At 43.2% G+C, this 27,147-nt stretch overlaps 1 protein-coding gene across 1 annotated transcript in view; it reads right to left on the reverse strand.

Moving 5' to 3' along the window:
• xkr6b (XK, Kell blood group complex subunit-related family, member 6b) overlaps positions 1-26,378 on the reverse strand; it is a 69,734-nt gene extending 43,356 nt beyond the window's left edge. Inside the window, exon 1 of the mRNA XM_084952558.1 lies at positions 25,420-26,378. Coding sequence (XP_084808684.1) covers positions 25,420-25,988 — 569 coding nt within the window. The 5' untranslated portion in view covers positions 25,989-26,378. The remainder of the gene's footprint in view (positions 1-25,419) is intronic.
• Positions 26,379-27,147: the final 769 nt, after the last annotated feature.

The following is a 27,147-nucleotide window of genomic DNA, read 5'->3' on the forward strand; positions in this document are numbered from 1 at the left end:
CCTCCTCCCACCACCTGTCTTTCTTGCCTTTCTCCTTCCTTCAGCATTCCGTGCACAAATGTCGGAGCAATTTCTCATATAACAACTTGCTCAACAGTTCATACCGATTCCACACCTTGTGCAAAGCTTAGGGGACAAGTGTCTGCAAGCAGAGAGAAAAAACAGAGACAGTGACAGGTGGGGAAGACAGGGGTAAAGGCAGTTGGAGACAATGGGATGAGTCAACAGCGTAGAGAGAGGCAGACCACAATGCAGAGACGAATGCTGTCTGGAAGGCTGAGAGCATCACCATCATCATTTTCTTCCTCTCAACCTGAAATCTACCACAAAACCAGTAATCAGCAGTGCTGCTGGAAGCCGACATCCCGCAGAGAGAGGAAACGATTAGTGATGGTGCTTAGCACCCAAAACGCTGCCACAACCAAAGCCACCAAAATCCAACGAGCATGTGGAGATTGTCGTCTAAATCATCATAGCTGCTGTATTTGATTACTGGGCCAACAGCTTGTTTGGGGGGACAGGAGACAGTAAGGGAGAGGGGGTAAACATCTATATGGGTTTGGTCTACTTGAAAAGGAGCTGTGGAATATGAGCTCAATCAGAAAAGTCTTCCTTATTTCTTGCAACCTGGTGACTAAAAGCTCTCAGGGGAGCAGTCACTTGCAGCCCACTTGTTGCCATGGTGATTAAATGTCAATCAAGAGATGGCGGGGCTCTCAACATTGGATTTTACACCCACATGCACAGGCACTAGGTCTCACACTTGCCTTATTTGAGCTAAAACGACTACAGCAAACAAACATAAACATATGTAGGTGGAGTTCACTGATTGTGATGAAAATTATGAAAATCATGAAAATTATCCAAGCCTGATGTCAAAAGGATTGTATTTCTTTAGCAAATTCAGTGCACTTGAAAAGTATATGCTCACCTCATTTTACCTCAAATACTATTTTGTATTTTATTTGATCCTTACTTATTACACATACATACAAACATACACAAACATTCTGTCTTTCTGTCATTCAATATTTTCCATGTACTACTTGCTCCATCTTCTTCCCTCTTTGTCTCTGCGGCTCAGCGACTGTTACTCAGTCTCAGTGGAGCTGAGCGAAAGTGACCTCGAAATCGACTGCTAATACAACTGTCATCGCCTGCTGCCCGCCAAGGCCCACCAGGGTAGGTCTGGGAAAAGCAACAGAGGAATGAGAGACAGAGGGAGAAAGAACCAGAGGCGCATGTGAGCAGATTCATGAGAGAAGGCGGCAAGAGCATGTAGGAGAGAGAGAGGAGTACAAATGCGAGATTGCAGAGCAAACAGAAGGACGGCAGACAAGCTCAGTGAGACAGAACTTATGTCAGTGGGTGAGGAAGAGAAGAGTGGGCCGCTTAGCCAGACTGCTCAGGCTATGGTGAGTCACCGAGGTCGTCCCGTGACAAGGCTGCACTTTGTAGCATCATGGTCAGCAGGTCAACAGGTGGATGCCTCTGAACACACAATGATTTCCACCTCACCGGACACAACAGGGTGCACATAGTGCTGCTATGCACATGTGCATATTCAACTACAGACGGGCATTGTTGAGTGTATGGCATTACAAAGTGCAACATTAAGTGTTAATTGTTTGTTGTAATGAGTATATAATTACGAAATACTTTTTTTGGACTCTTTCTTCTTCCCTGAAGGCCAGTACACACCAAGTGCTTTGCAAAATAGTGTCACAAAATTAAATTTTTTTGGGATACGAACTTGTTGTGCAATGTATGCATGAAAGCATGCATTAGAAGATTTTTTGTCAAAAACTGCACTGTGACAAAAATGACACTGGGTTTGCCCATCTCTCAAGAGAAGGCAGATCTGTTTATTTGCATAAGAAAAATTAAATAAAAACACTTATGTGGAATTATGTGGTCAATGTGAATGGCTGCATTAAGAATAGGTGAAACAAAATATTTACATATATATTTTACGTGTCCAGTGCATAAAGGCGTTAAGGCTCAAACTGCTTGGTTAGCAGCTGCATACTAGCAAAAATGTATCCTATAGTTGTATCACTCACGTTAGCTAGTTTGACGGAAGAGAGGACTATCTTACCATATTCATATTATTTTGTGCTAATGAAGTGATAAGGCCAAAGCATTCTACTTAACATTTAGATGAAGCATGGAGGTGAGGCTAATTGTGGTACTCCAAAACAGCACCAGCTAACTGTTAGTTCGGTTCAATTTGTAGTGCTGAGGTAAAATTAACAAGCTTGTAAGTGGTTAAATGTGCAGGAAATAGTACTGATATCACCTCATTATGAAATAGAGACGTCACCAGAGCTGATACTTAGGCTACTATTTAATACCAAAATTCTGAGAATGCAACAGTACTTGTTGCTCTTTGCTACCATTGGTAACATGCAGCATATGTACTGAGGTGGCAAGTGCTTTGGAAAAAGGCATGCAGCAACAAGTGTACTAGTCTAGCCTTATGTGCTTCATTAATAAGGCAGTATGCAAACCATGTTGTCATGTTTTCAGACCAATGAAGGAAATGCTTCCAATTTAGTGACATCAGCCTCCAGAACTTTTCAAAGAATTTCAGTCGATTACATTTCTATTACTCAATCACAGTAAAAACATCCAAAGCTTTTTACTTTATCTTGAAATGGACATTATATTTTTTGTGAGACAGATGGCTCTGCAATTGTGAAGTCAACTTTTGTTCCATAGGCTGAACTGTTTGCAGTGGCTAATGTTAACATAATGTAGTATTAGTCGGCTACTCAGCAAACATCCTAACATTTCAGTTTGTGTCTTGTAAACAGGATATCATTTTATAATTTTAAATAAATGGATTGCTAAAATGTTGGTATATCAAGTTTTTAATGATAGAGTTTATATTCAAGTAGATGAGATTGTCATTTTTTTAGTATCGAATTTAGTATTGAGAATTGTGTAATTCAACTGGTTTTGGTACTGAATACTAAATTTCTGGTAACGTGACATCCCTACTGTGCTGTTAGGCAAAGTTTCACACACGCTGTCTAGAATCGTAACCCAACAAGAGCAAGCAAAATATAAATGGTGCTAATCCTCATTCCCACTGCTTCACACTCGGCTGCGAACCGTTCCAGTGCAAGCTGGAGGCCTTCACCCGATGAAGCCAACAGAACCACATCATCCGCGAAAAGCAGAGATGAGATTCTGAGGCCACCGAAGTGAAAGCCCTCCGCCACTTGGCTGCGCCTAGAAATCCCGTCCATAAAAATTATGAACAGAATTGGTGACAAAGGGCAGCCCTGGCGGAGCCCATCACCCACCGGGAACGAGTCCGACTTATTGCCGGCAATGCGAACCAAGCTCTTGCAACGGTTGTATAGGGATCGAATGGCCTGTAACAATGGGCCAGACACCCCATACTCCCGCAGCACCTCCCACAGGACACCCCGAGGGACACGGTCGAGTGCCTTCTCCAAGTCCACAAAACACATGTAGACTGGTTGTGCAAACTCCCATGCACCCTCAAGTATCCTTGAGAGGATAAAGATCTGGTCCAGTGTTCCGCGACCAGGACGAAAACCGCATTGTTCCTCCTGTATCCGAGGTTCGACTAGCGTACGAACTCTCCTTTCCAGCACCCTGGCATAGACTTTCCCAGGGAGGCTGAGGAGTGTGATCCCCCTGTAGTTGGAACACACCCTCCGGTCCCCCTTCTTAAAGATGGGGACCACCACCCCGGTCTGCCAGTCCAGGGGTACTGCCCCTGATCTCCACGCAACATTGTAGAGGCGTGTCAACCAGGACAGCCCTACAACGTCCAGAGCCTTCAGGAACTCGGGGCGGACCTCATCAACACCAGGGGCTCTGCCAAAAAGGAGATGTTTAACTGCCTCAGTGACCTCGCCTCCGGAAATTGGTGGGTCATTCCCCTCATCCCAAGACTCTGCTTCCTCCTCGGAAGACGTGTCAGTGGGATTAAGGAGGTCCTCGAAGTATTCCTTCCACCGCCTGACAATTTTCTCAGTCAAAGTCAGCAGTGCTCCGCCAGCACTATACACAGTGTAGGTAGAGCACCGCTTTCCCCTCCTGAGACGCCTGACGGTTTGCCAGAATCTCTTCGAGGCAGTCCGAAAGTCTTTTTCCATGGCCTCTCCGAACTCCTCCCACACCCGAGTTTTTGCTTCAGCCACTGCCCGAGCCGCATTCCGCTTGGCCTGTCGATACCTGTCGGCTGCCTCCGGAGTCCCACAGGCTAACCAAGCCCGACAGGACTCCTTCTTCAGCCTGGTGGTTCCCCTCACCTCTGGTGTCCACCATTTGGTTTGGGGATTACCACCACGGCAGGCACCAACCACCTTGCGGCCACAGCTTAATGCAGCAGCTTCGGCAATGGAGATGCTGAACATGGTCCATTTGGACTCAATGTCCCCAGTCTCCAGGTGGAGCACCTTCCAGCACCCCACCCAGGGACTCTAAGAAGGCTGGGTACTCTGAACTGCCACTCGGCGCATAAGCGCAGATGACAGTCAGGACCCGTTCCCCGACCCTAAGGCGCAGGGAACAAACCCTCTCATCCACCGGGAAAAACCCTAACGTACCAGCAGCAAGCCGAGGGGATATTAGAATACCCACCCCAGCCCGCCGCCTCTCACCAGGGGCAACTCCAGACTGAGATAGAGTCCAGCCCCTCTCCAGGAGACTGGTTCCAGAGCCCAAGCCATGTGTAGAGGTGAGCCCGACTATATCTAGCCGGTACCTCTCAACCTCACGCACTAACTCAGGCTCCTTCCCCACCAGAGAGGTGACATTCCATGTCCCAATTGCCAGTCTTGGCAGCCGGGGATCAGTCTGCCAGGGCCTCCACTCCTGGCCGCCGCCCGGCACACATTGCACCCGACCCCTATGGCGCCTCCTGTGGGTGGTGGGCCTGCGGGAGGATGGGCCCATGTCCCCTTTTCGGGCTGTGCCTGGCCGGGCCCCATGGACTAAGGCCTGGCCACCAGACGCTCGCCCTCGGGCACCCTCCCCGGGCCTGGCTCCAGGGCGGGGCCCCGGTAACCCTATCCCGGGCAGGGTAAACTGTTCCCTCGATGTTTTCTTCATAAGGGTCTTCTGAATCGCTCTTTGTCTGGTCCCTCACCCAGGACCAATTTGCCATGGGAGACCCTACCAGGGGGCAAAATCCCCCAGACAACATAGCCCCTGGGGTCCCTGGGACACACAAACCCCTCCACCACGATAAGGTAGCGATTCACGGAGAGGGGTTATAATCATTAAAGTAATATGACAAGATACTTTCAAAAGTATCGCTACTCAACACTGCCGATGGGCGACAACTTTGGAAAAAAACAATAAAAAGTATCTTCATAAGGTGTTGATCTACCACATACCATCAGAACTTCTTCAGATTATCAATCACTGAATCTACAAGTCTTTGAAACTCTACTAGAGACCATTTTTTAAAAGATATTCCTTCATGTGGTGCCCTGAGGATGGAGACGCTATCGTCCTATGAAAGACCACTCCCACCAGGGTAGACATGTTTGATCACGCAATAAATGTGGTTGCTCACTCTGAACAAACTTTATAATGTTTTTTGGTGTTTCTTCTCTCTAAGGGGATAAGAGGCCTGAAATCATACCATGAAATGCCTCTCAAAGATCCCCTGAAGCATTACGGTAGCTTGATGTGATAGTTATGGTAAACAGGAAAAATGCACAAAACTTACTGCAACATCATGCTAATTTCAATATAATAAATCAAAATTGAGACAATGCAAGCCAAACATTTCTGCATTGAAACGCTGGATAGATAGAGACAGTAGGTGGGTGACAGATGACTTGTGTTTTTTGTTTTTTTTTAAGTAAGCTATTTTTCATTGGTATCCTCAGAGGCATTAAAATTAATCTGCCTTAACATCTTGGAGGTGACCTTGTTATGTGGAGGTACTGGGTTGCTCAATAGGTCTGAAAGACAGAATGACAGGATCATGATAGCTGAAAAACTGTATGGTCCATCTGACTTGAATAAGTATTGCTAACCTCCCCTTTCTAACTGGCTTTTGGATCTTTCAGCCAAATATAGGCTTTCCTCCACTTCTTATTTCAACATCTAAATTCACTACAAACCTCTCTTTTGTTCCTTTTTTATATGGCCAATGCTTGATGAATATTTTGTCTCATGATAGAGTTAAATCGGAGTGGAATTTCATACCCAAATAAATACTTCAAATCCATTTTCTCTTATTGAGCACATTTGATGAAACATACAGGCAGAGAGAAGAAGAGACACAGAGTGAGCGAGAGAGGGTTTGTGCTTTTTGTTCTTCATTTTTCTACGCATGGTTGAAGCTGAGTGTGCTTTTAATGAAAACAGAGCACTGCCACTGTACGGCAGCGGCGGTCTGACTGGTCAGTGTAGGGCTCTGCTATGAATCTAGGTCACAGTTTGCAGCAGGGCATTACCTAATTAACAGTTCTCAATACACGTGTCTACATTTTAGCTCTCTGGCTACAAGGCGTCTAGATAGTAAAAGAAAAAATGTACAGAGGGAAACTTCACAAGGCAGATGAATTGATGGGTTCTCAAAAAATGTTCTTTATGTTCATTTGCTTTAGTCACAATTTCCACTTACCCTAAGCAAACCTTTGTAATAACCTATGTTATATGGCCGCGTTACAGTAAATAATTTACATTTTTCATTACTGTCAGCTGATATCTCGGCAACAGAATCTTTATCATCTTTCACTACATTGAGTAAATAATTTTGTTTATATATTTTCACCTAAATACAGATTCCTTTTCTTTTCATGTAGAAACTTTCATACAAACTAATAAGAAAGCACAAATTCAAACTGCCCGACCAAAACACAGTCACATTCTCGAATATTTCATTGGGCTACCTTTAGCTTTGATGATGACACACATTCACTGTGGCATTACTTCAGTAAGCACATGCTATGTCAGAACATTTATTTCCATCCAGAGTTGCATTCATTTTTTTAACTGAAGGGTAGATGGTTCTTTCAGGTCCTGTGTCAGGTCTTTGCTAGATATTTTTTCTGGTTTCTTAAGGCGTGGCTTCTTCTTTTGTCCTCCACTTCTCAACTTCCCTCCATTTTTTTTAAGGACAGACTGCACATCATGCTGAGCTATGCCAAGTTTCCAGCTGCTATCTGTTTGGAAATCACCTCGTTGGTGCAAAAGTACTATTTCATGCCTATCAAACTGTGTTATCTTTGACAATTTGTAAGCAGATTCAACTACAGGAATGAGAACAAATCATGTGTTTTTGTGACAGGCTGTTAGTAACACAGCTTTTAAAGATACCATTTAAAATTAGTTATTTGCTAAGTTATCGATTATGTGTGGATACAACACTGGTTCATCCCTTGCGTTAGATGCCTTATTGAAAGCTTAAATGATTCATATATCAGTGTTGAGTGGTTTAAAAACAAAAGAACATTCCTCTGAAAATGTTCGGGTACAAGGACTGGACTGAAAATGAGTGACAACCAGCCAGTGTCCAAAGAAAAACTTATTGTTCAAGACCATTTTTAAAAATTAAACAACAGGAAAAGACAGGAGGGGGAGATTGACAGACGGATAGAGTGATGCAGTGATGTGGATATGGCACTGGCCTGTTGTGGTGCAGAGGGAGCTGAGCATAAATGTAAAGCTTTTGATTTAGCGGTCAACCTACATTCCCACCCTCACCTATGGCCACGAGCTGTGGGTAGAGACTGAAAGAATGAAATTGTGGATACAAACAGCAGAAAAAAAGCTTTTCTCTGAAGAGTGGCCTCTCCTTTAGTGATAGAGCGAGGAGTTCCGTCATTTGAGTGGGGCTCGGAGCAGAACCACTACTACTCCTCATTGAAAGGAGCCACTTCAGGTGGTTCGGTGATCTGACTAGGATGCCTCCTAGGCAGCTCCTGGGTGAGGTGTTGCAGTGGTGTCGTACTGGGAGGAGGTCCCAGGGTTAACCGGGGACATTTAAAGAGAATATATCTCTCAGCTGGCCTGGGATAAGCTTGGCATAACCCCAGATAAGATTAATTTAGGTAGCTGGGGAGATGGAAGTCTGGGTTTCTCTCTTTAGGATTCTCCCCCCACAACCCATCCTTGGATAAGAAAATAGATGGATGGATAGACTTTTCATAGTGTTCTCCAACAACAACACTATGAAAAGTTCTCCAACTCTCCTAACTCTGGTTAAGTGAACCCACTGCACCAATGTATTTTATATGTCATTTTTGGATGTAGAATTCTGGTCCACTGAAGAGGTTGTTTTGTAACACCAGGTGTCTTTTTTTCAATATCTACTGAACGTCTAGTGTTCATGTCTGTAGGACCTCCATGTACAGGCTATTTATAGTCCAAACGTGGTCGCTATGGATGTCTTTTTAATGTCAAACTTAAAAAACAACTCAAACACAAATGTCAAAAATGACTCATTTTAGATGTCATTTTTATAATGCTTGAATAAATCAGTAGGTTAACACACAATAAATTCTGTTTGTTTTTAAATAATCTGTATTCATGTATCATGTTGATAACAACGTTAATATTTGTAAATAAAAATCTATTACATGTATTGCTCATGTAAATTTCCTGCACCTGTCATAGACGTCCACATGATGTCCAAAAAACCCCGTCGTATTGTCCGGCTTGGGTCACTGTTTGGTGTCCAAATTCTGGATCTAGTCTGGACGTCGTATAGATGTCCAGATTTGGTCATGGACCAACAGACCTAATATTGTCAAGATCTGCACTTCTATCCGACACCCAATGTTTAGTGGGAAGTGTCACTTTTTTTTGTTTTTTTGTAATTCTGATGGGCAGATGCTGTGCAAAGAGCTAATTAAAACTGTACTGGGGATTCAGCAGTGAATAATTAATTGCATTATTACTGTACTGCCAGATGATCTATTTAATAATTCTCACTAAAGAACAAATGAGTTTGGGAAATCTCCCTCAGCAGGCAGAGCATTTTTACAATCTCATAATCAGTGTCTACTGTAGCATGTTCCTATATTCTCTTTTCCCAGTCTCCTTCTTAGTCTTTCTCTCCTTCAGTCACACTTACGTACACACATAGCACAGATATTCTGCTCTGCTCTTTCCTCTCATTTCCTCTCTGTTGCACATAGACGTGCAACTTTGAGGTAAGGCATGTTAATGACTGATTAGACATTTGGAGAAACATTAGGCAACTTTGTGTTTTGGCTCAATTAATTTCACAGAGTCTCTGGCAAGGACAGGTGTAAATGAAACCTGACACATCAAATCGTCATCAACAGTCCACATCCAGGCGCGAAACACACAACAACACAAGCCAGAATGTGCGCACGCATGCACACAAACACACAAAGTCATCTGAAGTGTCAAACTCACTGTACAGCATTAACAGCATTTGGCTTGGTATAAAAATGTAATATAATTATAGGTAAAACTGTAGATTTATACTGTGCAAAACCTCTCAGAAGACCTATTACAAGTTATCATTGGTAGCCGTGCAGTGCTATACATCCATCCTCTTACCCTTGAGTGCGGATGGGGAGGCTGGAACCAATCCCTGCTGACATTGGGTGAATAGCAAAGGATATCCCTGGGCATGGTGGCCTCCTTGTCAGTTGGTAATGAAATACAGTCTGATGTAATTTCCATGATCCAGGAGCTTGGTGTGGCTTTTGAGATTTGGGTTCTTGTCTATTATTGGTTAGTTTGATTTCCTGTTTTGAGTCAATTATTATGGTCATATTTAGCTTCATTTCAGTTTTTATTTCCATTTCATGACAAAGTTTAGATTCCAAGCCTTAGATCTTGTTAAATTATTCTGGTCTCATTCTTTTTAATAGTCTAACCTTCACTTTCAGTGTTTCCTCTGTCTCGTTCATTTGCTTTCACCTTTTGTGCTTTTTTTCATACTTTAGGGGGATTTTTAGCTTTTATTATGATAGGACAGGTTTCAGGAGTGGACAGGAAAAGTGGGAGTAAGAGTAGAAGAGCAGGAGAAAAAGCAAATGACCAAGTAAAATCAAACTCAGGCCTTTAAAATAGCCTTGCAGCAAATGGGTTGGTGAGCCTTCAATGCTACCCTGTCTGTAATAATGTTTAGGTTAATCTCCAGTGTTAGTTATCTTTTCATTTTGCTTTTTCCTATTGTACTTTGTAGGATAGTTTTCTTTCTTGTCTTATGGTAATTTTATTTCCTCCCTTTGAGACTCTCCTGAAACTAGTTTTTAATTATTTTTTCACCTTCTCTCGTTTGTCAGATCCCACTGTTGAATTTTCTCTGGTGTTTCTTACTAAATTCATCATTCTGTTTGCCTGGAATTTTGCCTTGTCATTTTTTTTTCCAAGCCGTGTATTATTTGGACTTTTGTCTTTCCCCGGTATCAGCTGTGTGCTTCCTTTTTTTGGATTTATGTATATTTTAGACTTTGGGGCGTCTTTGCTTTTGTTAGTTGAAGGATTCGTTAGTTTGTTTGCAAGCTGCACTTCAGTCCTCTTCACATTTCATGACAGTAATACAATGATGTAACTGCAAGTTGTCTTAAATGTCTGCTAATATTTCAAAATGTTTTCCATGTCATGGGACGTGTATGTGCACGTTAGGCCTCAATCATGCAGGCCTAGAAAATTGAAAACTCACAAAAGTGTGTATTCCCCAACTGATTGGCGAGCGGTTGCTGCCAATTACTGGGTGAAATCAGTTGCAAAGAGGATGCTGCACCAAAAACCTCCCTTGCTTCGCCCACTGAATACCATGGTTGCTGGCAGTTTGCATGAAAGATGCCATCTCATCTGCAAGCTGTGGCCCACTACTCGCTGAGTGCAAACTATAAACTGTGACTCCTCCAAAAACAGAGATTCTCCTTCAAAAAAAAGGCTGTGGCTTTTAAAATGTGTTGGTTGCAGTGGTAAGGATAACTCTCCAAAAGTTCATTCTGTTCATCTGGACGTAGCGTTTTCAGTGGGAGAAACGTTTCGTCACTCATCCAGGTGACTTCTTCAGTCTCAGCTGACTGCAGGTTTCCCCAATCTTATAAACAGTATATTTGCATAATGACTCAAACCAGCCCACTGAAGGAACAGTGGGCTGGGAGGTCAGTTCCTTAATCATAATTATGCAAATTCTCATGACCATTGATCAACAACCACTGAGACTGAAGAAGTCACTTCGATGAGTGACGAAACGTTTCTCCCACTGAAAACGCTACGTCCAGATGAACAGAATCAAGTTTTGGAGATTTACTTACCTGGATGATTGAGCATCCATCAAGATGGTAAGTATAACATTTACTTTTAAGGAGAACAGTCTCCATTCACAGTTTACATTGTACTTTTCACACTTTCTGATAGTGACCAAAGCAATCGCAAGGAGGTTGTATGTGCAATTACGACCAATGTCACCGTCCATTTGCCAGCGACCAGCCACCAACCATTTTTCCCTTAGTGACCCATGGTAGCCAGGGGGGCACCGGCTAGTCTCCAGGTATGTGTGATTTTGATCTTAATAAACCAAACTGCAAATGCAAAGATTAAAAATGTTTTGTTATTCAGTTAGAAAGAACCAGCTCAAGAAAATTGTTATTTAAAACTAATAATTTAAAAGTGATGAATGAATTACATGTAACTAAATATTGCATTAATAGTAAATATAGATAGATAACAGCTAATGCTATATTTAATTTAAATCATGAGATAAATTAATGTACAACTTGTGTTTAAAGTAGTATTGTTTGTGTCACTGTTCTACACGAGTAAGATAAAAATATGTTCATAAATCATAATAAGTTTCTACATGACAAGGTTTTACGGTAATAATAGGAGAGCATTTTGTTTTTAGTAACACACAGGTTCACAGGCACCACTTTGAGAGGTTTTCAAGTAAAGCGTTTGAGAAAATCAGGTATGAAAATGCCATTATCTGTGAATACATATTTGAAATGGAGCCCTTATGCTCTACTACTATCTATATTGCTCCATGTTTTGTTACACTGACTCGTCTTCAAAAGAGAGATTTGTGCCCACTGGGGAAGTTTGTGTGTGAGAGAGAGAGAGTGGAGCGGAAAGCTCAGCCTTGCCCAAAAAGACAAAACCCAGTCAGCAATCTCTTGTGGCAGTGAGAGGGAAAATGCCAAAGTGGACAAAAATAAATGATCAAATAAGCAACCTTCTCTCGCTTGGATGAAAATAGTGTGGGAAAAGCCTCAAAGTCTTCCACAGAAATTCTGCATCAAAATAGTCTCGAATAAATCAATAAAAAGACACCCACATATTTGATAGCGTTGCTTGATTTTTTTTTTTTTTTCTCTTTTTTTCTCCATTCCCAAGGACTTTTCTCCTGAGAGCAGACGAAAAAGAATTCCCATGCTATTTTTTTTCCCAGCCTTGCACTCGGATAAATGTTAAGCTTATTTCAAAAGGCTCCATGATTAAACGTCCTGCTAATCTTGGCGCGTTCTACATAAAAATCCACAGAGCATAAATCCATTTACTGCAAAATGTGAGGGAAGGCAAACAGAAAGTGGGGTTGCTAACAATTTTCAGGGTGAAAATGGCAACCATAAAGACGTGGAGCATTTGGAAATGTGTTTGCTCGTCACTGCTCATCAAGGTTAAAAATGTGTAAATTGGCCATATGGCTTGGATTGCTGAATTTCTAAAAAAAAAAAGAAAAGAAAAAAATGGCTGGTGTGTAATATTTTCATGCCATCCAGAAATTGACAGTTTGCTAAAACTCCTTCTTGGATGGATTTTATTACAACTGGTTGTTCACCAAACACAAGAAATGACATAACACATTGGTGGAAATGTGCTGCATGAAAGTTTCTTGATATAAATAAAAAGATAAACATGTTGCAAGCACCAAAGCTGTGAGAGATGAACAAAGCATTCATTTGTGTGCCCTCACATCAGATTCTTGGTAATCTGCTGATTAAGCAGAAACCAAATGCCAAAATATATCAGGATCTAATACCTTTTAATACTTGCACACATTCTTCAAGAATCTTTGCAGGTATATTTTTTGGGCACTTAGATGGACTTGTCAAGGCTCCTCTGCAGAATATGACTGTAAAGTTAAAATCAAGGCCAGAACCAAAGCAACTGCTGTGCAACTCCATGTTCTTCTTGTTGCTACTCACTCAGATTGTGACTGTATGTTTGCGGGTGCATTCGTGTGCTGAATGAACACATTTGGGAGCAATCACACGTGTTCCATCTGAAACGTCTCCATCTAAATCTCTTGGACAGTATTGTATAGGATATACTGCATATGAGATGTTCATAGCACGCTTCTTGTTGTTTCTTCTGAACCTGTAATCCGTATAGAGGCAGGGGAGTCACAGTGGCAGTTTTACACTGTTATGTCCCTTCAAGGAATAGTGGACTAATCCACTCAGTTACGGCGGCTGAAAATATCTCACTGACTCCATTTCATCCTCAAAACACTGCAGGGGAAGAACCAAATGGAGCAATGTTCACTGACATATTGGGCCCATAATCCATATCCATACTGTATATAATTATTCCTTATATACTAGAATTCCATGTTCATAATATTATATATATATATTAAACTGTACACAAGTGTATATGTATGTATGTGCCTAAGAAGTGGCATTGAAACCCTTGTCTCTGGGGGAAATTGACCTGAATTCAGCGCTCAGACTGCTCAGTCATCTTGACTACAAACACTGCAAAGAATCAACCCGGTGCGCACATATATAGCTTAACTTTTATTTTGTGCGATGTCTGTCGTCTTACGTATTTCCCTTTCTGTCGTTCTTCTCTCAGAACCTTTGGATTTATGTTTTCTTTTTTCATATAGGTCTGAATCTGACATAAGAAGTGTTGTTGTGCTGCCGCAGAGCAAAACTTCACAGCATATAATCTGATGTTTTACACTATACCATATGAGATGAGCCGAGTGCTTCTGAACACTCATCGAAACATAAGGCAAAAGAACATTCACGCCGCCTATGCATGTATCCCTGTTCACACGTTTGCACACGTAGCTGGAAACAAACAGATTTAGATATGAGTAAGAGCCGACTTAAGTATAAAGTCAGTCTTGCTGCTTTTGTTGCAGAAAAGGGGAAAAGTCTGCATACTCTACAGTTCATAAAAAACCTTTGCAAAGGCAACCGTTTCGATCTATAGGAACTTGTTTGGGCATTGCTGCTTTTGCTGCCAGGCATAATGACCACAATGCATTTAAATGGCCTGCTGAGCACAAAACATTCAGACTCCTGTTAATATGTAATTTGCTCTGAGGACAAACAGACATGAGATAAGAGCTGAAAAACAGAGGGATGAAGGCGAAGAGTGGGAGGGGAAGCAGGAAGTGCAAAGAGCAGACACAAATAGAAACAAAGACAGAAGGATATGAGGAGGGGCAAGAGTCAGAGGAGAGAGAGAGAGAGAAAAAAATGACTGGTAAACAGAGAAAATAGTCCCAACATATGAAATGCACTTTTAATGAACCCCCTTCCCTGTTAGTCCTGAAGTGGTGGTGATGTATGACATCTAACTGATCACTGTTGGTCTCTTGAGCAGATGAACTCTCTCCTGTGATGCTCAGCCCTCCACAAGAACCCAATTTAGCTCTTCTGCCTCACCACAGCCACCAGAATAAAGGAAAAATCCATCCAGCCGCAATCATAAAGAAGAAAAGAAGGACACAAGAAGGACAGCGATGGACTACTGAGCAAGAGGCCTGAATACAGGCTGTTCTAAATACGAGCAGGCCACAAACATTATGTAGGACAGAACAGATGTTTTTCTTACAGTAAATGTCATGCGTGAAAGCCCAAGATGAATTCAAGCATGTGGGTTTACACATACTGTAAAGAAATGTGCTTTTTTGTTTCCTTGTTGGGATCTGGAGAAAAGGATCGCTTTCATGAGCATCTGTTTGCAAGAAAGCCAGAATGAGGGAAGTGTTACAGTACCTCAGCAAAAGACTAGATAAAACTGTCTCAGAGGGTAAATCCAGGCATAGCGAGCTGAGACGGCGTGCACGCTCCGCACAACATCACGTTGTTTTGGGGTTTTTTTGAAAGTGCGTGCGCACTTTTTGACTTTCTATCGTCACATTCCCAATTTCTCAGTGAGTGTAACAGCTCACTAAGCAGGGTATCACCATGCAAATATGAGAATGAGAAGAGAAGAGTGTGAAACACTGCAAGTGTGACACTGAGAGAGCATGAGAACTAACGGGGCTGTTCAATTATTTATAAGCAGAGATTGTCTGTTTATCAAACTGACGCCTGGAGCGTCGGCCATGATTAGACTCAAACAATGGTGGTCTTCACTGAACACTGCTGAGCCAGCTTTCAAGACACAGACTAGATATGAATAAAGCGCAGACAGCATCAAAGTGTGTGTGAGTGAGTATGTGTGTGTATGTGTGCTTGTGTGTATAAATAGTTTTTCAGTGTTGGTTTTCACACTGTTAAGAATGGATTATTATGTTGTAAAATATCCAGTCATCATTTATGCACCTCTTATGAATACTTCATGTGGAAACTAATAGTTGTTGAAAAATTAACTGCTTAGACCTCGACTGTAGCATACTGTAATGTGTTAGATGCACCTGTTCAACTGGTGGTTAATGCAAATATCTAATTAGCGAACCAAATGCAACTCAGTGCACTGAGGCGTGTAGACATGGTCGCAAAAGTTCAAACCAATCATCAGATCAACTGCTGATATACTTTGGGTTTTCCCCACAACCAGCCAGGGTCTGGGTTTTACAGACAATAGTATGAAAAAGTGAAAATATCCAGCGAGTTGTGGTTCTCTGGGTGAAAATGCCCTTGTTAATCCCAGAGGTCTGAGGAGAATGGGTGCACTGCTTCAATAACAGGCAACAGTAACACAAATAAGTGCTTGTTACAGCCAAGGCATGTAGAAGAGCATCTCTGAACGCACAACAAATTGAACCTTGGAGTAGATCGGCTACAGCGGGGAGAAAACCACACAAGGCACTGCCGCTGTCAGCTAAGAACAGGAAACTGAGGTTAAAATTCATACTGGATCACCAAAATTTAACAATAAAAGATTGGAAAAATGTTGCCTGGTCTGACGATACTCGATTTGTGCTGCAACATTCACAGGGCAGGTTCAGAATTCGGTGTAAACAACATGAAATCATGGCTCCGTCCTGCCTTCTATCAGGCTGCTGTTGGTGGTTTAATGGTGTGGGGGATGTTTTCTTGACAAACTTTGCATCCCTTTGCACAAAATACGCATTGTTTAAATGCGATGGTCTACCTGATTATTGCTGCTGATGGTGTCCGTCCTTGACCACAGCACAGCATGCGGATCTTCTGATGGCTGCTTCCAGCAGGAAGCACACAGCATGTCTTAAAACTCAAATCACCTGAAACTGGTTTCTTGAACATCACAGTGAGTTCACTGCACTCAAATGGCCTCCATAGTCACCTGAGCTCCTTTGGGATGATATATGCTCAGGCTGTAAAGTCTTTAAAAGCTTTTTGAACCTGTTTGTTCACATTGTTATGTAAGAGTCTGCTGAAATATCTTCTTTAAAGTGGCAATAAAACAACTTTTACCCACTTGCAGAAAATATTCTTGCTTATATCAAACCAGATTCTTCCAGCTCCTTACACAACCTGCAGAAGCAGAATATGCCGTGCGTCCTGTTGGAATCACTTGTTAGTGAGTTTTTATTTCGATCAGCAAAACACTTGCATACTTTGCATTATTATTCACTCTAATGTTATATGTTCTACTCGATTTATCGGTTCAATTACTGAGAGAAAGACTGCTTTCTGTTTGGCTTGATGTTTTCCTTCCTTCACCTGTTGCTTGTTTTTCTCCACTTCACACTGAACAGCTTGTGTACAGTCAGCTGGTGTGATCTCGTGGGTTGCCTGCAGCTTCTCTGAACTAACATTATTTTGCCTTGAGTTGAAAAGTGGCCATAAGCTGCACCGCACACACACACGCACTGCACGGCCGGGTGTTGATTCTCAGTGGGATCTGCAATACCAGCAAACCTTTTTAAACCTGTTTTTCTGCCCTAGCATCGAAATCTCATTCAATGCACCTTCGAAGACGCTTCAGATTTTACAATGAAAGACTGTGCCCTCTCCCTTTTTTTACGACGTGAACTATGACTTGCTCTGTTGCGTGCGGTCTTTTCAGCAGAGCATAAATAAGTGGCCGTGTGAAAAGCTGTGAATCTAAAGGAATGCCATGAGCTGCGAGAATAGAGCCATTACGCCACAGGTGGACTCTTGAACCGAGGTGTAACAGTTTCCTGCAGGAACGAGACGTTTTGTCAGGGCTGAAATGAGGAACGGAACGTGGGAGATCTGAAAATGGGCTCTGCAGGGAGCATAAGATGGGTGGTATGGCAGGATAAGGAAGGCAGGGAGGGAAGAGGCGCTGTGTTGTAATGGGGCAGGAGCCAGATGCTCCAGTTTCCTTGACAGAAATGGAGGTCAAATGCAGCTTTATGTGAAGGCAACAGAGAGAGAGAGAGAGGCACAGACATAGAGAGAAATATAGAGGGGAGGGAGGCAGCATCATGACTTTAACTAGTGGTAAGGGACACTGCACACCGTGTAGAGAGCCCCATCTTTCTAACTACAGCAGGGGAGGATAAGACTGTGTGGTGTCTACTTCCAGGATAGATGAAGGGGGGAGTAATGGGGTTTATAAGGAGGCTGAGAACATTAATAGATGTAAGTGAGAGAGAGGGATAAAAATAAAAACATATGTTAGGGTAGATAGAGCTTATGAAGCACTAATGGATAGAGAGACTATACGGGGAGGACACATGATGAACTCAAATGGTCCATCTGGGAGTGTGGGCCTCACCTATTCCAGGAGAAAAAGGGGCATAAATATATATTAGAGATGCAGCTATTAGGCAAGGGACTCTAGATGAAAAATAGCTTTTGTATGTGAGTATTTCAGCTCGCACTGGATAGCCCATGGGCCCACGTAATGATTTTCTCTGAGTAGAATATGTAGTTGGGTAATGGGGGAATATACATCACACGTGCTGTTGCGAAGGCTTCAAAGGGGAAAGTGGCAAAAAGGGCCGATTTAGGGTTTTGTTTAGAGGAGAATGGGATTAGCAGACAGTTGTAGGGAGGACCGGGAACCGAAATGATGCAACCAATAAAACCAGCCGCACGCCACGCTGAGCAAACAAGAGACTTCAGAGTCAATAAATCCTACATCGTCACAAGCCAATTTCCACAAGCTGGCAAGCTACAACTGTAGCGAGCAGCAAAGACGAGTGTAAACATGTTAGCATACACAAAGGCAAATTGAACAATACTCTGAATCTGGTGAGTATTTGTCTAATCAAATGTAAAGATAAGGCTGGGTTTGAATGAAAACACCCATGTTAGCCCCGTTCTCGGGACATTTTTACCCTGTTTGAGGCACTCACAAGCCCACTGGTGCCTTTTAAAGACATGTTTACTTTAGAATCATTAATAAATGTATGGTTTCGTACAACAATCACAAACAAAACAAAAGGTGATGGGCAGTTTAAGAAGTCGTTTGATATTACTGCCAATAAACTGTATATAAAAGATGGACATAGCCCTTGTGATGTCACCCTCATTTTAATGCCAGCAGTGATTTAAATCACACTTTAGGTTCTTAACATGGTCAGCACGGCTGCTTTCAGAGATTGCATATGAATCCACCCCACAGAACCAAATCCTTGCTATCTGGTGCTACACCTCCATTCACCAAAACTGGAACACAGACAAGCCGCATTATTTGTCATGTAGTCTGATTAAAAATGCTCCAAATGTCACCAGCGTCACAAACACGCTTGACTCAATCAGCAACAAAAGGCAGACTGTACTCTCTAAGGAAGAGAGTGAAGGAGATGACTTCAGGCAAAAGGAAAGAGCCACGGGAGGACAGGAGGAGTTCACTGCCAGCTGACTCACCACTCTCTGATCAAAGCGCCTTGAGAAACAGAACCTGGAAATGTGTTATTCTCAAGGTGTGTGGTTCCTGTAAGAGAGCAAGATGCTGTGACGTGAGACTGCATATAAAGAGGTGTATAAAAAAACAGCTTCTCCCTACTCCCTTGAGGTTCATGTACACACGTATGTGTGTGTGTGTCTGTGTGTGTGTTTGTGTGATCCGCATACAGATCTCTGTCTGGTAACCCATCTGCCCCCCGTGTGCTTGATATTCAGTCATGAGCCTGCCTCTGTCTGTTGAACAGCGTGGAGAGGCAGAAAGAATTTAGCATCAGGGCCTTCAGGCGTCTATGACAAAATATTGTTTTGCTTAGGAGGCCAGCCTGAGGCGGTTAAATCAAGCATGATCACATGCTTTTTATCCATGTTCATTTGCCCTGCACTGAACTTAAGAGCCTTCTACAGTAACAGCTGGCGTTACCGCCTGTAGAAACAAGACTGGAATGAACCAACATGTTAGCTACTCTTTTATTTACGGGGTTACCCTTACGTACCCATGTGTTGTCAAAACCCTCCGCTAAAGCTTGTTGAGTCTTTTACAAGACCCAGTTTAATCACCCATCTGTTTATTAAGAGGTGAAACATCTGGATTCGAATACCCACTGAATGAAACGTTTTCCAGCAATGCTCCAGCCTCAACCGAAATCATGAAGAAATGGAACCAAAACAGCAATTGAGTTCTCTTTTTCAGCTCTCTCCCCCTCATCTCCGCTTCTCAAATGACTAAGGCAAATATTTCTCTGCCATTTATGGCTTTCTGTCTCTTTACCCCCGGCTGCGGCGCATTCCCAAGAAAGCCGGCTTTTCTTGTATTTTGATGGGCTCCTCTGTCACATAATTGGGGGCTTTCTTGGAGAGCTGGCTTTAAAGGTTTGTTCCCTGTTATCACTGCTAATGAGAAAATGAGCAGTGTTACACTGATGTGATCCACCAATTGGAATGTAATGTGCTGCCTGTAAATAACACACAACAGAGGTAGATGTGCACCTGAATTTTTTAAAAAACAAGTGTTTTGGTGTCCATGCACGCATGCTCTTATCGTCTTTTTGTTCTCTAAAGGGGAAGCATATAGAGGTTTGCTAGCTGATGTATTTTGATGTCTTTAGCATGTAAATATAAATACATAATATGTTTTATATATCTTATTTTAAAGGAGATTCCCTGTCTTTGCTACCAGCAAAGAGAATAAGCAGTCCAATAAGACCCCAGGCATCGATCGCTCCTTCCCTTCATTCCAAAAATACTCCAGTGCCTCCACGGCAGAGGGAACAAGATGTTCCCATCTTTCACCGCTTTAAACTCTCAATATGTAATTGCCAATCACCAATCCATCCAAGCCTTCATCGTTCCCTTCTTTCACCCTCTCGGCTGTTTTTTTTTTTTTTTTTTTTTTGTCTTTCTTGTGTTTTTTTTGCATTGACATGGCAGCTGGTTGCATTGAATCATCTCAGTGTCTTGCTTCACTGCGTCTACAAACCTTTTTTGGCAACTACAAGCAGCCCAGCCAGCCCAGGGAGGCTTTTGTTGACTCCTTCGCAGACTGTATTAATATTTACCAGGCTCTGAAACACAGGCAGACATCGACCATGAGGCGATTCCTTCGTGTTGCTTGGTGGTAAGCCCGTTCTTGTTTTTTGGATTAAAGCATAATCCAACCAACCAGATTTTGCAGTGTTTAAACATTGCTTGCTGCAGTAAGGGGGTGTGAGGAATTGGTGGGGGGGGAAATCCCCACGCTGTTGGCTTCTGTTCAGCTGGAGAATTCCTTAAAAACCAAGATGATCGTAGGATTTGATTGACGCTATATGTTAACCGGTCTGAGTAGCAATCTCACTGGCAATTCTCCATATACACTGTAGATGTTTGTTTTTTTTTTCATTTTCTTGCACTGAGTTGGGAAAAAAATTTATAAGAGTGGAAAAAAAAGCAGTAATACATCCCACACACAGCGATGATCTTAGACACCATATTTAAAATACTACTTTCTCGCTAACCAGATTGAAACCTTTCAGCCTACTCTATTGATTCAGATGGACATAGCAAAATGAAAAATATACATAAACTCATAATACTTTCAAAGTTTTCCCTTGTGTGCTGACAAACTGTCAAGAACCGAGTGAAGGTTTAAAGCGTGTGAGAGAAAGGATTTAAAATGTGCACCAAATACAAAATAAGACAAGCAAATTTGATCATATCCAAACACGGTACGCAGTTCCCAGATGACCCCTTCATCACTGTGGTTACAACACTGTGAAAAAACAGAGCTGCATATGCCTGGGAGACAGAAAAAAATCAATACACTGTTCCATGTATACAAGCACCCTTTAATATTCACTGAGTGTAATCTGAAATCTGGACCTCATAAGGTTAAAAATACCAAGATGAGGTGCTGAAACTTTCTTGGTGCTCGAGGTAGAATTTCAGCACTGACACCAGCAGAGCAGTCGTTTCATAGAGGCTCAGCTCCCCAGCCTTTTTCTTATATTCTGACAAATTATCACCATCTTTCAGATTACTTCTCAAATGCCAGTTGTGATCACCAAAACCTTTAAAAGAAAAACAACCTCTTCAGAAGGATTTTGTTTTTTCAAACGACCCGCATGGCTACCTACTGGACTTATAAAAGCACCAACATGAAACTTTTAATAGTCATTCATAATATACCACGTACAGTCTTTTATCCAGGGCTGAACGACACAATGTTTAAAACGCTGAATGGGAATGGATGTCTCAGACTAGCCACTTGTTGCTCTGATGCATATTTTCTTAATGTGCCCTTAGTCGGGGAGGTGACGAGAAACAGCTTAAAAAAAAAAACAAAAAACAAGAATGGCCAAAGTTAATGCAGAAGAATGTGAAATATTCTGACCTTAATCGTTAAGGTTGGTTTAAAAAACGACAATACTGGATGGTTCCAACCTCTTAAATATGCCCACGACTTCCGCTTCTTTAACCTGTGATGCACACTTTCACCTTCAGCCAACAACCACACAAGACAGAAGACAGATGTGTTGGGACATGTAAACTGAATGTTTTGCCTTACATCTGGATTGCTTGTTTAAACCAATAAACGCTTCAGTCGTGTTAGAACAATCTTTAAAAATGTTTTGCCAAATACCAGTATCTGTGGCTGAAGAAGCAATGTGATGTTTATGCATTCACTTTTTAGTGGTTAGCAATCGCTGCTGCACAAGTGTTGCTCACTTTGGAGGAACAGCACAGGAGCTTGCCACTTTTACACAGCGGGGAATTCCCAACCTCCTGAAACCATCTGAAATTTCTGTATGGATTCCTGCAATGAGGTGCGGTTGGATGCAGTTCTCTTTCAGCCAGGTGCTAATTTGGGCTTACACTGATTAAGCTGTTCATCGTGCTGCCAGGAGACCGCTGTGTATGTGCGATCCGCTAAGCGTATGTGAGGAGAATCTCTAAAGCTCAAGGAGACACCATCAGCGGTGCTGGCGACTCACGGGGAGAGAGGACATGAAAGAGCTACGGACAGCCGGTGTCATAGTGGGATTACAGATGGGAGAGGAATCCTCCCCACTCTGTCAACAATTAACAAGCAGATAACTGCAAAACAAGCTCGGCGATTCTGTCATCGGCTCAGTCCTCAGGTACACAGAGAAGGAGAGGGGGGAAAGAAAGGAGCTAATTGAATGTAGAATTGAAAGTAGAACTCAGTAATGAGACATGATGAGGCAGCGTTTTTGACTCCTGTCAGCACTTCAGGTTGTTTCCTCGTATTAATGATGGCAAAACATTTCACAAACTGATACTGCAGCAGCTCGCCTGAGAATGGCCATTATTGGTCATTTGAAATCCAGTCATGAAAAAACAACAACATCACCCATAAAAGAAACAAAAGACATGCTTCTCAAAGTTCAGACACAGCTGATGAAATGCAACAAAGTGAACTAGGTAGAGAACAGTTTAATATATACGCACGCCACATGATGCAGCGCAGTATGACAACATATGCTGCTTATTGGCAGGGTGGCATCTTGCAGCGTCTAATAATCTCCATATCAACTGTTATCCCTGTGGGGCTCAGGTTATGAACTCTCACTAAGCTGACAAGAGCAGCTTCTGACCCTCCACTCCAAACCAGCAGCCAGGCGGATCATGTCCAAAGGGAGAAAGTGGCCTGACAATGATCCCCTGCCCCCAGGTTTTGTGCTGTCACAACATACACAACAACACATTATGTTTCCTTGAGTTCCTCATAAGCAACGTTTAATCTGTTGTTGTACTTTAACCATCTTGGATTTCTCTTGTGCAAATTCTTACTTTTCATGTTCATGCAAAGTTGAAGTTGTTTGGTATAAACTTAACTTTGCTATTTTACGGTTATGCAGCTGGGGTCAGGGGAACAGTTACCAGGCAACCAGAGGAGATTATACAGGAAGAGTCAGGCTGGGGTCCCCCATTTCCATCTTTGAGCTTAGCTAAGCAAGCCAGCTGCATGTGGAAGTTTATATATTTAAAAAGATTTTTTTAAATAGTTCAAGTGTGGCACTGAGCTCATTTAAATATGGCAATAGAACAGGAAAAAATACCTATTTTCCAGCTGCTATTATATAATGGGTTTACTGGAGTTCGTAGGCACCTAAACAAAGATGCACACAGTCATATCAGACTAATAACACTACTGATGGCTCACTTCCATTTACAAATCTCTGTAAGCCAAGCCACTGAGCCAGCATGTCTACCAGGACCCTGGTGTAATTAATACAGCCATAATCAATTATATTGTTTACATCAGTGTTTTTCCTTACATGCTGAATAACTGAAGAGAAGCAAATATCTAATGTGTTTCAGCAAATGCTCAGTGGTATTTCTCTAAAACAGAGTGTGCAACAATGAGGTTAGGCAAATTGGGGTTCTCTCCATTTTTGTACATTTTTACTTAGGATGCATATGACCAACCACTTTTACCATCAACACAAGCAGTGTCTTTGACTGGGTGCCTGCTAACAGCACTCTCCATGCCCTCAACCCACTACAGACATGAGCAAAAAGAATCAATCGAACCACACTAGAGTAAATAAACATGAGCCAATGCAACTGCAGCTAATCAGTCTAACAGCCTATAGGTGTACCTCAAAACGGGTTGGATGGGGGAAAGCTACTGGAGACCCACCAGCAAGCACTAAATTTAACTTTAGTGTAGTAGTGAGGTTGTTTGGGGTTGTTGTTGTTTTTTTGGTTTTTTTTTTTTTTTCAAGAAAATAAAAAGGACATTGGGCTTTTTTTCTTTACACTAAACTGCAAGGCTCAAAATTGGAGAAATGGCAAGAAATCTAATTTAATTGCCCGTGCCATTTTTTCCATAAAGGTCAGTGAGTTTTAGTTCACATTTTTCTCTTACGCGTGTGAGTAATTTAGCCCGTAGCACAGATGTTATTGTGCATCACACTAAAATCAGTCACGGCTTAGGAAAAAAAATCCATTTGTCCGATGAGCAAGAAGGCTGCTCTCAAACACAAACACCGTAAAAGAATGAGGTGGACCCTTCCGCCGGTTCCCACGGTGTACTGCTTTACATTTTTCCCCACTTCTCTCTGGGCAGCCGTCATGCGTTACTTTTTTCCCCCCATTAAATGCCAGCCACTGCGTCTGTCTGTACCAAAAAAAAAAAAAAAACAACAACTCGTCGGCCAGAAGCTCCGACTAAACAGCCCACATATAGTAGGAGAGCTATGCGCACCGGTGTCACATTTACTACTATAGACTCTAGATGTCACAGATTGCGCGCTGAGATCTACACATTTAAGCATCTCCGTAGTCCCCCCGGCTCATCAATTTGCATGGCCAAAAAAAGCGGATTTTGGGGACCAAAATCTGTCGAGCGTCGCAGAGGAATCGATGACATCATGTCTGTGGGGGGAAGATGTAGTTTTTGCGAGCCGTGAAAACAGATGCTCGTCTGGCCTCTGGTTGGAGTATCTGATGGGAGGGGAAAGCGGGTGCATTGAGGCGACTGTGCACTGTGATGTGAGCGACACACACACACACACACGAGCTTTAGGTTACTACCTGCTCCGTCTGAGCAAATAGCTCTTTTCCCTCCCCACAAAAGCGCAATGGCGCACTGTGGTGCACGCACAGCGGTGCGATTTCTGTGCAGATGTGGACACATTTGCGCAGCGAAAACGCGCGTGGTGTGACTGAATGTCGAAATAAGCTAAAATGTAAATGCATACATGTGAGCCACAATGAGGCTGAGAGCCGAGCGTAACGGCATGACCGTGGTGCTGATGTTTTTTTTTTTACCCCAGCCATGTACACAAGATCGGGTTATACCAGGTGACAGTCAAGAAGAGGTTAGAAGGCTGGCTGAGTGGATAGAGCGAGAGGAGCTGGAAACACTGCGCTTTTAGGAGCTTAACCGATTCTTTTGAGGCCCAAACTTAAAAGTTTGTCTTACCTCCACACTTGTCCCATCTGAAAGATGTGTATAAGGGTCTGCCAGACCCAGACGGAGAGGCGGCAGCACCTGTCTCTTTGCAAACTGGCTGTAGCTCTACGACTACTCAGCCCCTCCACGGAGCCCAGTCCTCCCCCCGTGTAATCCTGGACAAACCACCTGAAGCTCAGGATCTGAACCAAAACCGAGGGCACCAGCACGAAGAACAGGGTCAGGCCTGACCACAGGAAGTCCTGTTTGTGATAATAGTCGACGGCCAGCCACAAATCGGTCCCCACGTCCCAGAAGAACACCAGCAGTGCCAGGATGATCCACAGGCAGTCCAGCCAGAGGCGTTCCTCCTGCGGTGGTCGCGCTGCATCTCTTCCCTTCCCCTTCCCCTTCCCCCGGAGGTAATGCAGGCAGGCGCTCCGGCAGCCCCAGTAGCACGACGAGGTGTTGCAGCAGTGACAGATGTGGAATGAGCTGCCGTCCCGAGTGTCGTCCTCTCCCGTCCCCACCACCTCGTCCAGATTGTGCAGCTGGGCGAAACCGGTGACGACCCCGCGACCATCGGATTTCGCTGCCATCTTTCCCTCTGATGTTCCCACCTCCTCCGGCTTCCGGGGTTCGTGACGACACTTCCCTGACACCTGTTTTGCACCCCAAATGTTGGAGCCATCTAAAAGCGGGGTGTCAGCGCTTCGCCGTCGCTCGCTCCGTCCCCAGAAAGCGCACCGGTGGCGCAACAGACGCGGCACATTTTCCCCTGCTTTCCCTCCACTGCAGATCTACTCCCACCTGGCAACAACAATCTAATCTGCGAGTTCAAACAATTTAATTGGCAACTCATGCGTCCGACTGCGATCCAACAATTTTTACCTGCGCATTAAGCTCATTTCCTGCTGTTCAGTTGTTTCCCATCTCTGCAGCTCGCCTCCAGCTGCAAGCGGAGTGCCATGAGCAGACGGTCTCTCCACTGTCCCACGCCGACGTAACTCACCCCCCCCCCCCTCTCTCTCTCTCTCACTCACACACACACACACACTCACACACACGCACACACAGACTCACTGCCAACGTGGTTGCCATCTAGTGTCTCATTTGAAGCCCCAAAATATGCAGGAGTGGGCCGACTGCATAATGTAGATGGTGATTTGGTGATGTCTTGAGTGTTTGAATCAATCACACTGACACAGTTTGGAGTCACTGTTTGTGGGATGCAAACAGAAGCTCCTCCGCTTACGCAAAAAAACAAAAAAAAACCCAAAACGTCTGCTCCCGAGAGTTTACGTGAACTGCTGTGGTTTTCGCTATGCGTGTGAGCGCATATGAGGTTATTTTCTCTCGTAAACGTTTAGACTTTCAATACAAAGCGATATGGGTAACTTCTATACAAAATATAGGATGGGGTTTGTTTCAGTGGGAATCAGAGGGGTTAAGCGTATACTGAAAAGCACCCCCACCCCACCCTCGGGTTACATGTGGGAACAAAGAGCTGGTGAGTCCGCTGCAGGCTCAACAACTGTGATTAGAATGTGCCCACTGAGCTGCCACGCAGGGTCATATCCAATGTGAGATTGATTGGATCATGTCCGCTTCACCCCCGCTGTCTGCTCAGCTCTGCCTGTGCGGACTTGATGGGAGCTGTCTAGTGCTGAATCCTCGACAGCTCTGTCTTTATTCCCGAAGGCCCTAATTGAGAACGCTTCGTCTGAACTAGTTATCTATCTAACAAGGTTACTGTAA

This window comes from Perissodus microlepis, chromosome 15 (genome assembly GCF_051167445.1).
Source record: "Perissodus microlepis isolate ML-2025 ecotype Zambia chromosome 15, ASM5116744v1, whole genome shotgun sequence".
NCBI lineage: Eukaryota > Metazoa > Chordata > Actinopteri > Cichliformes > Cichlidae > Perissodus > Perissodus microlepis.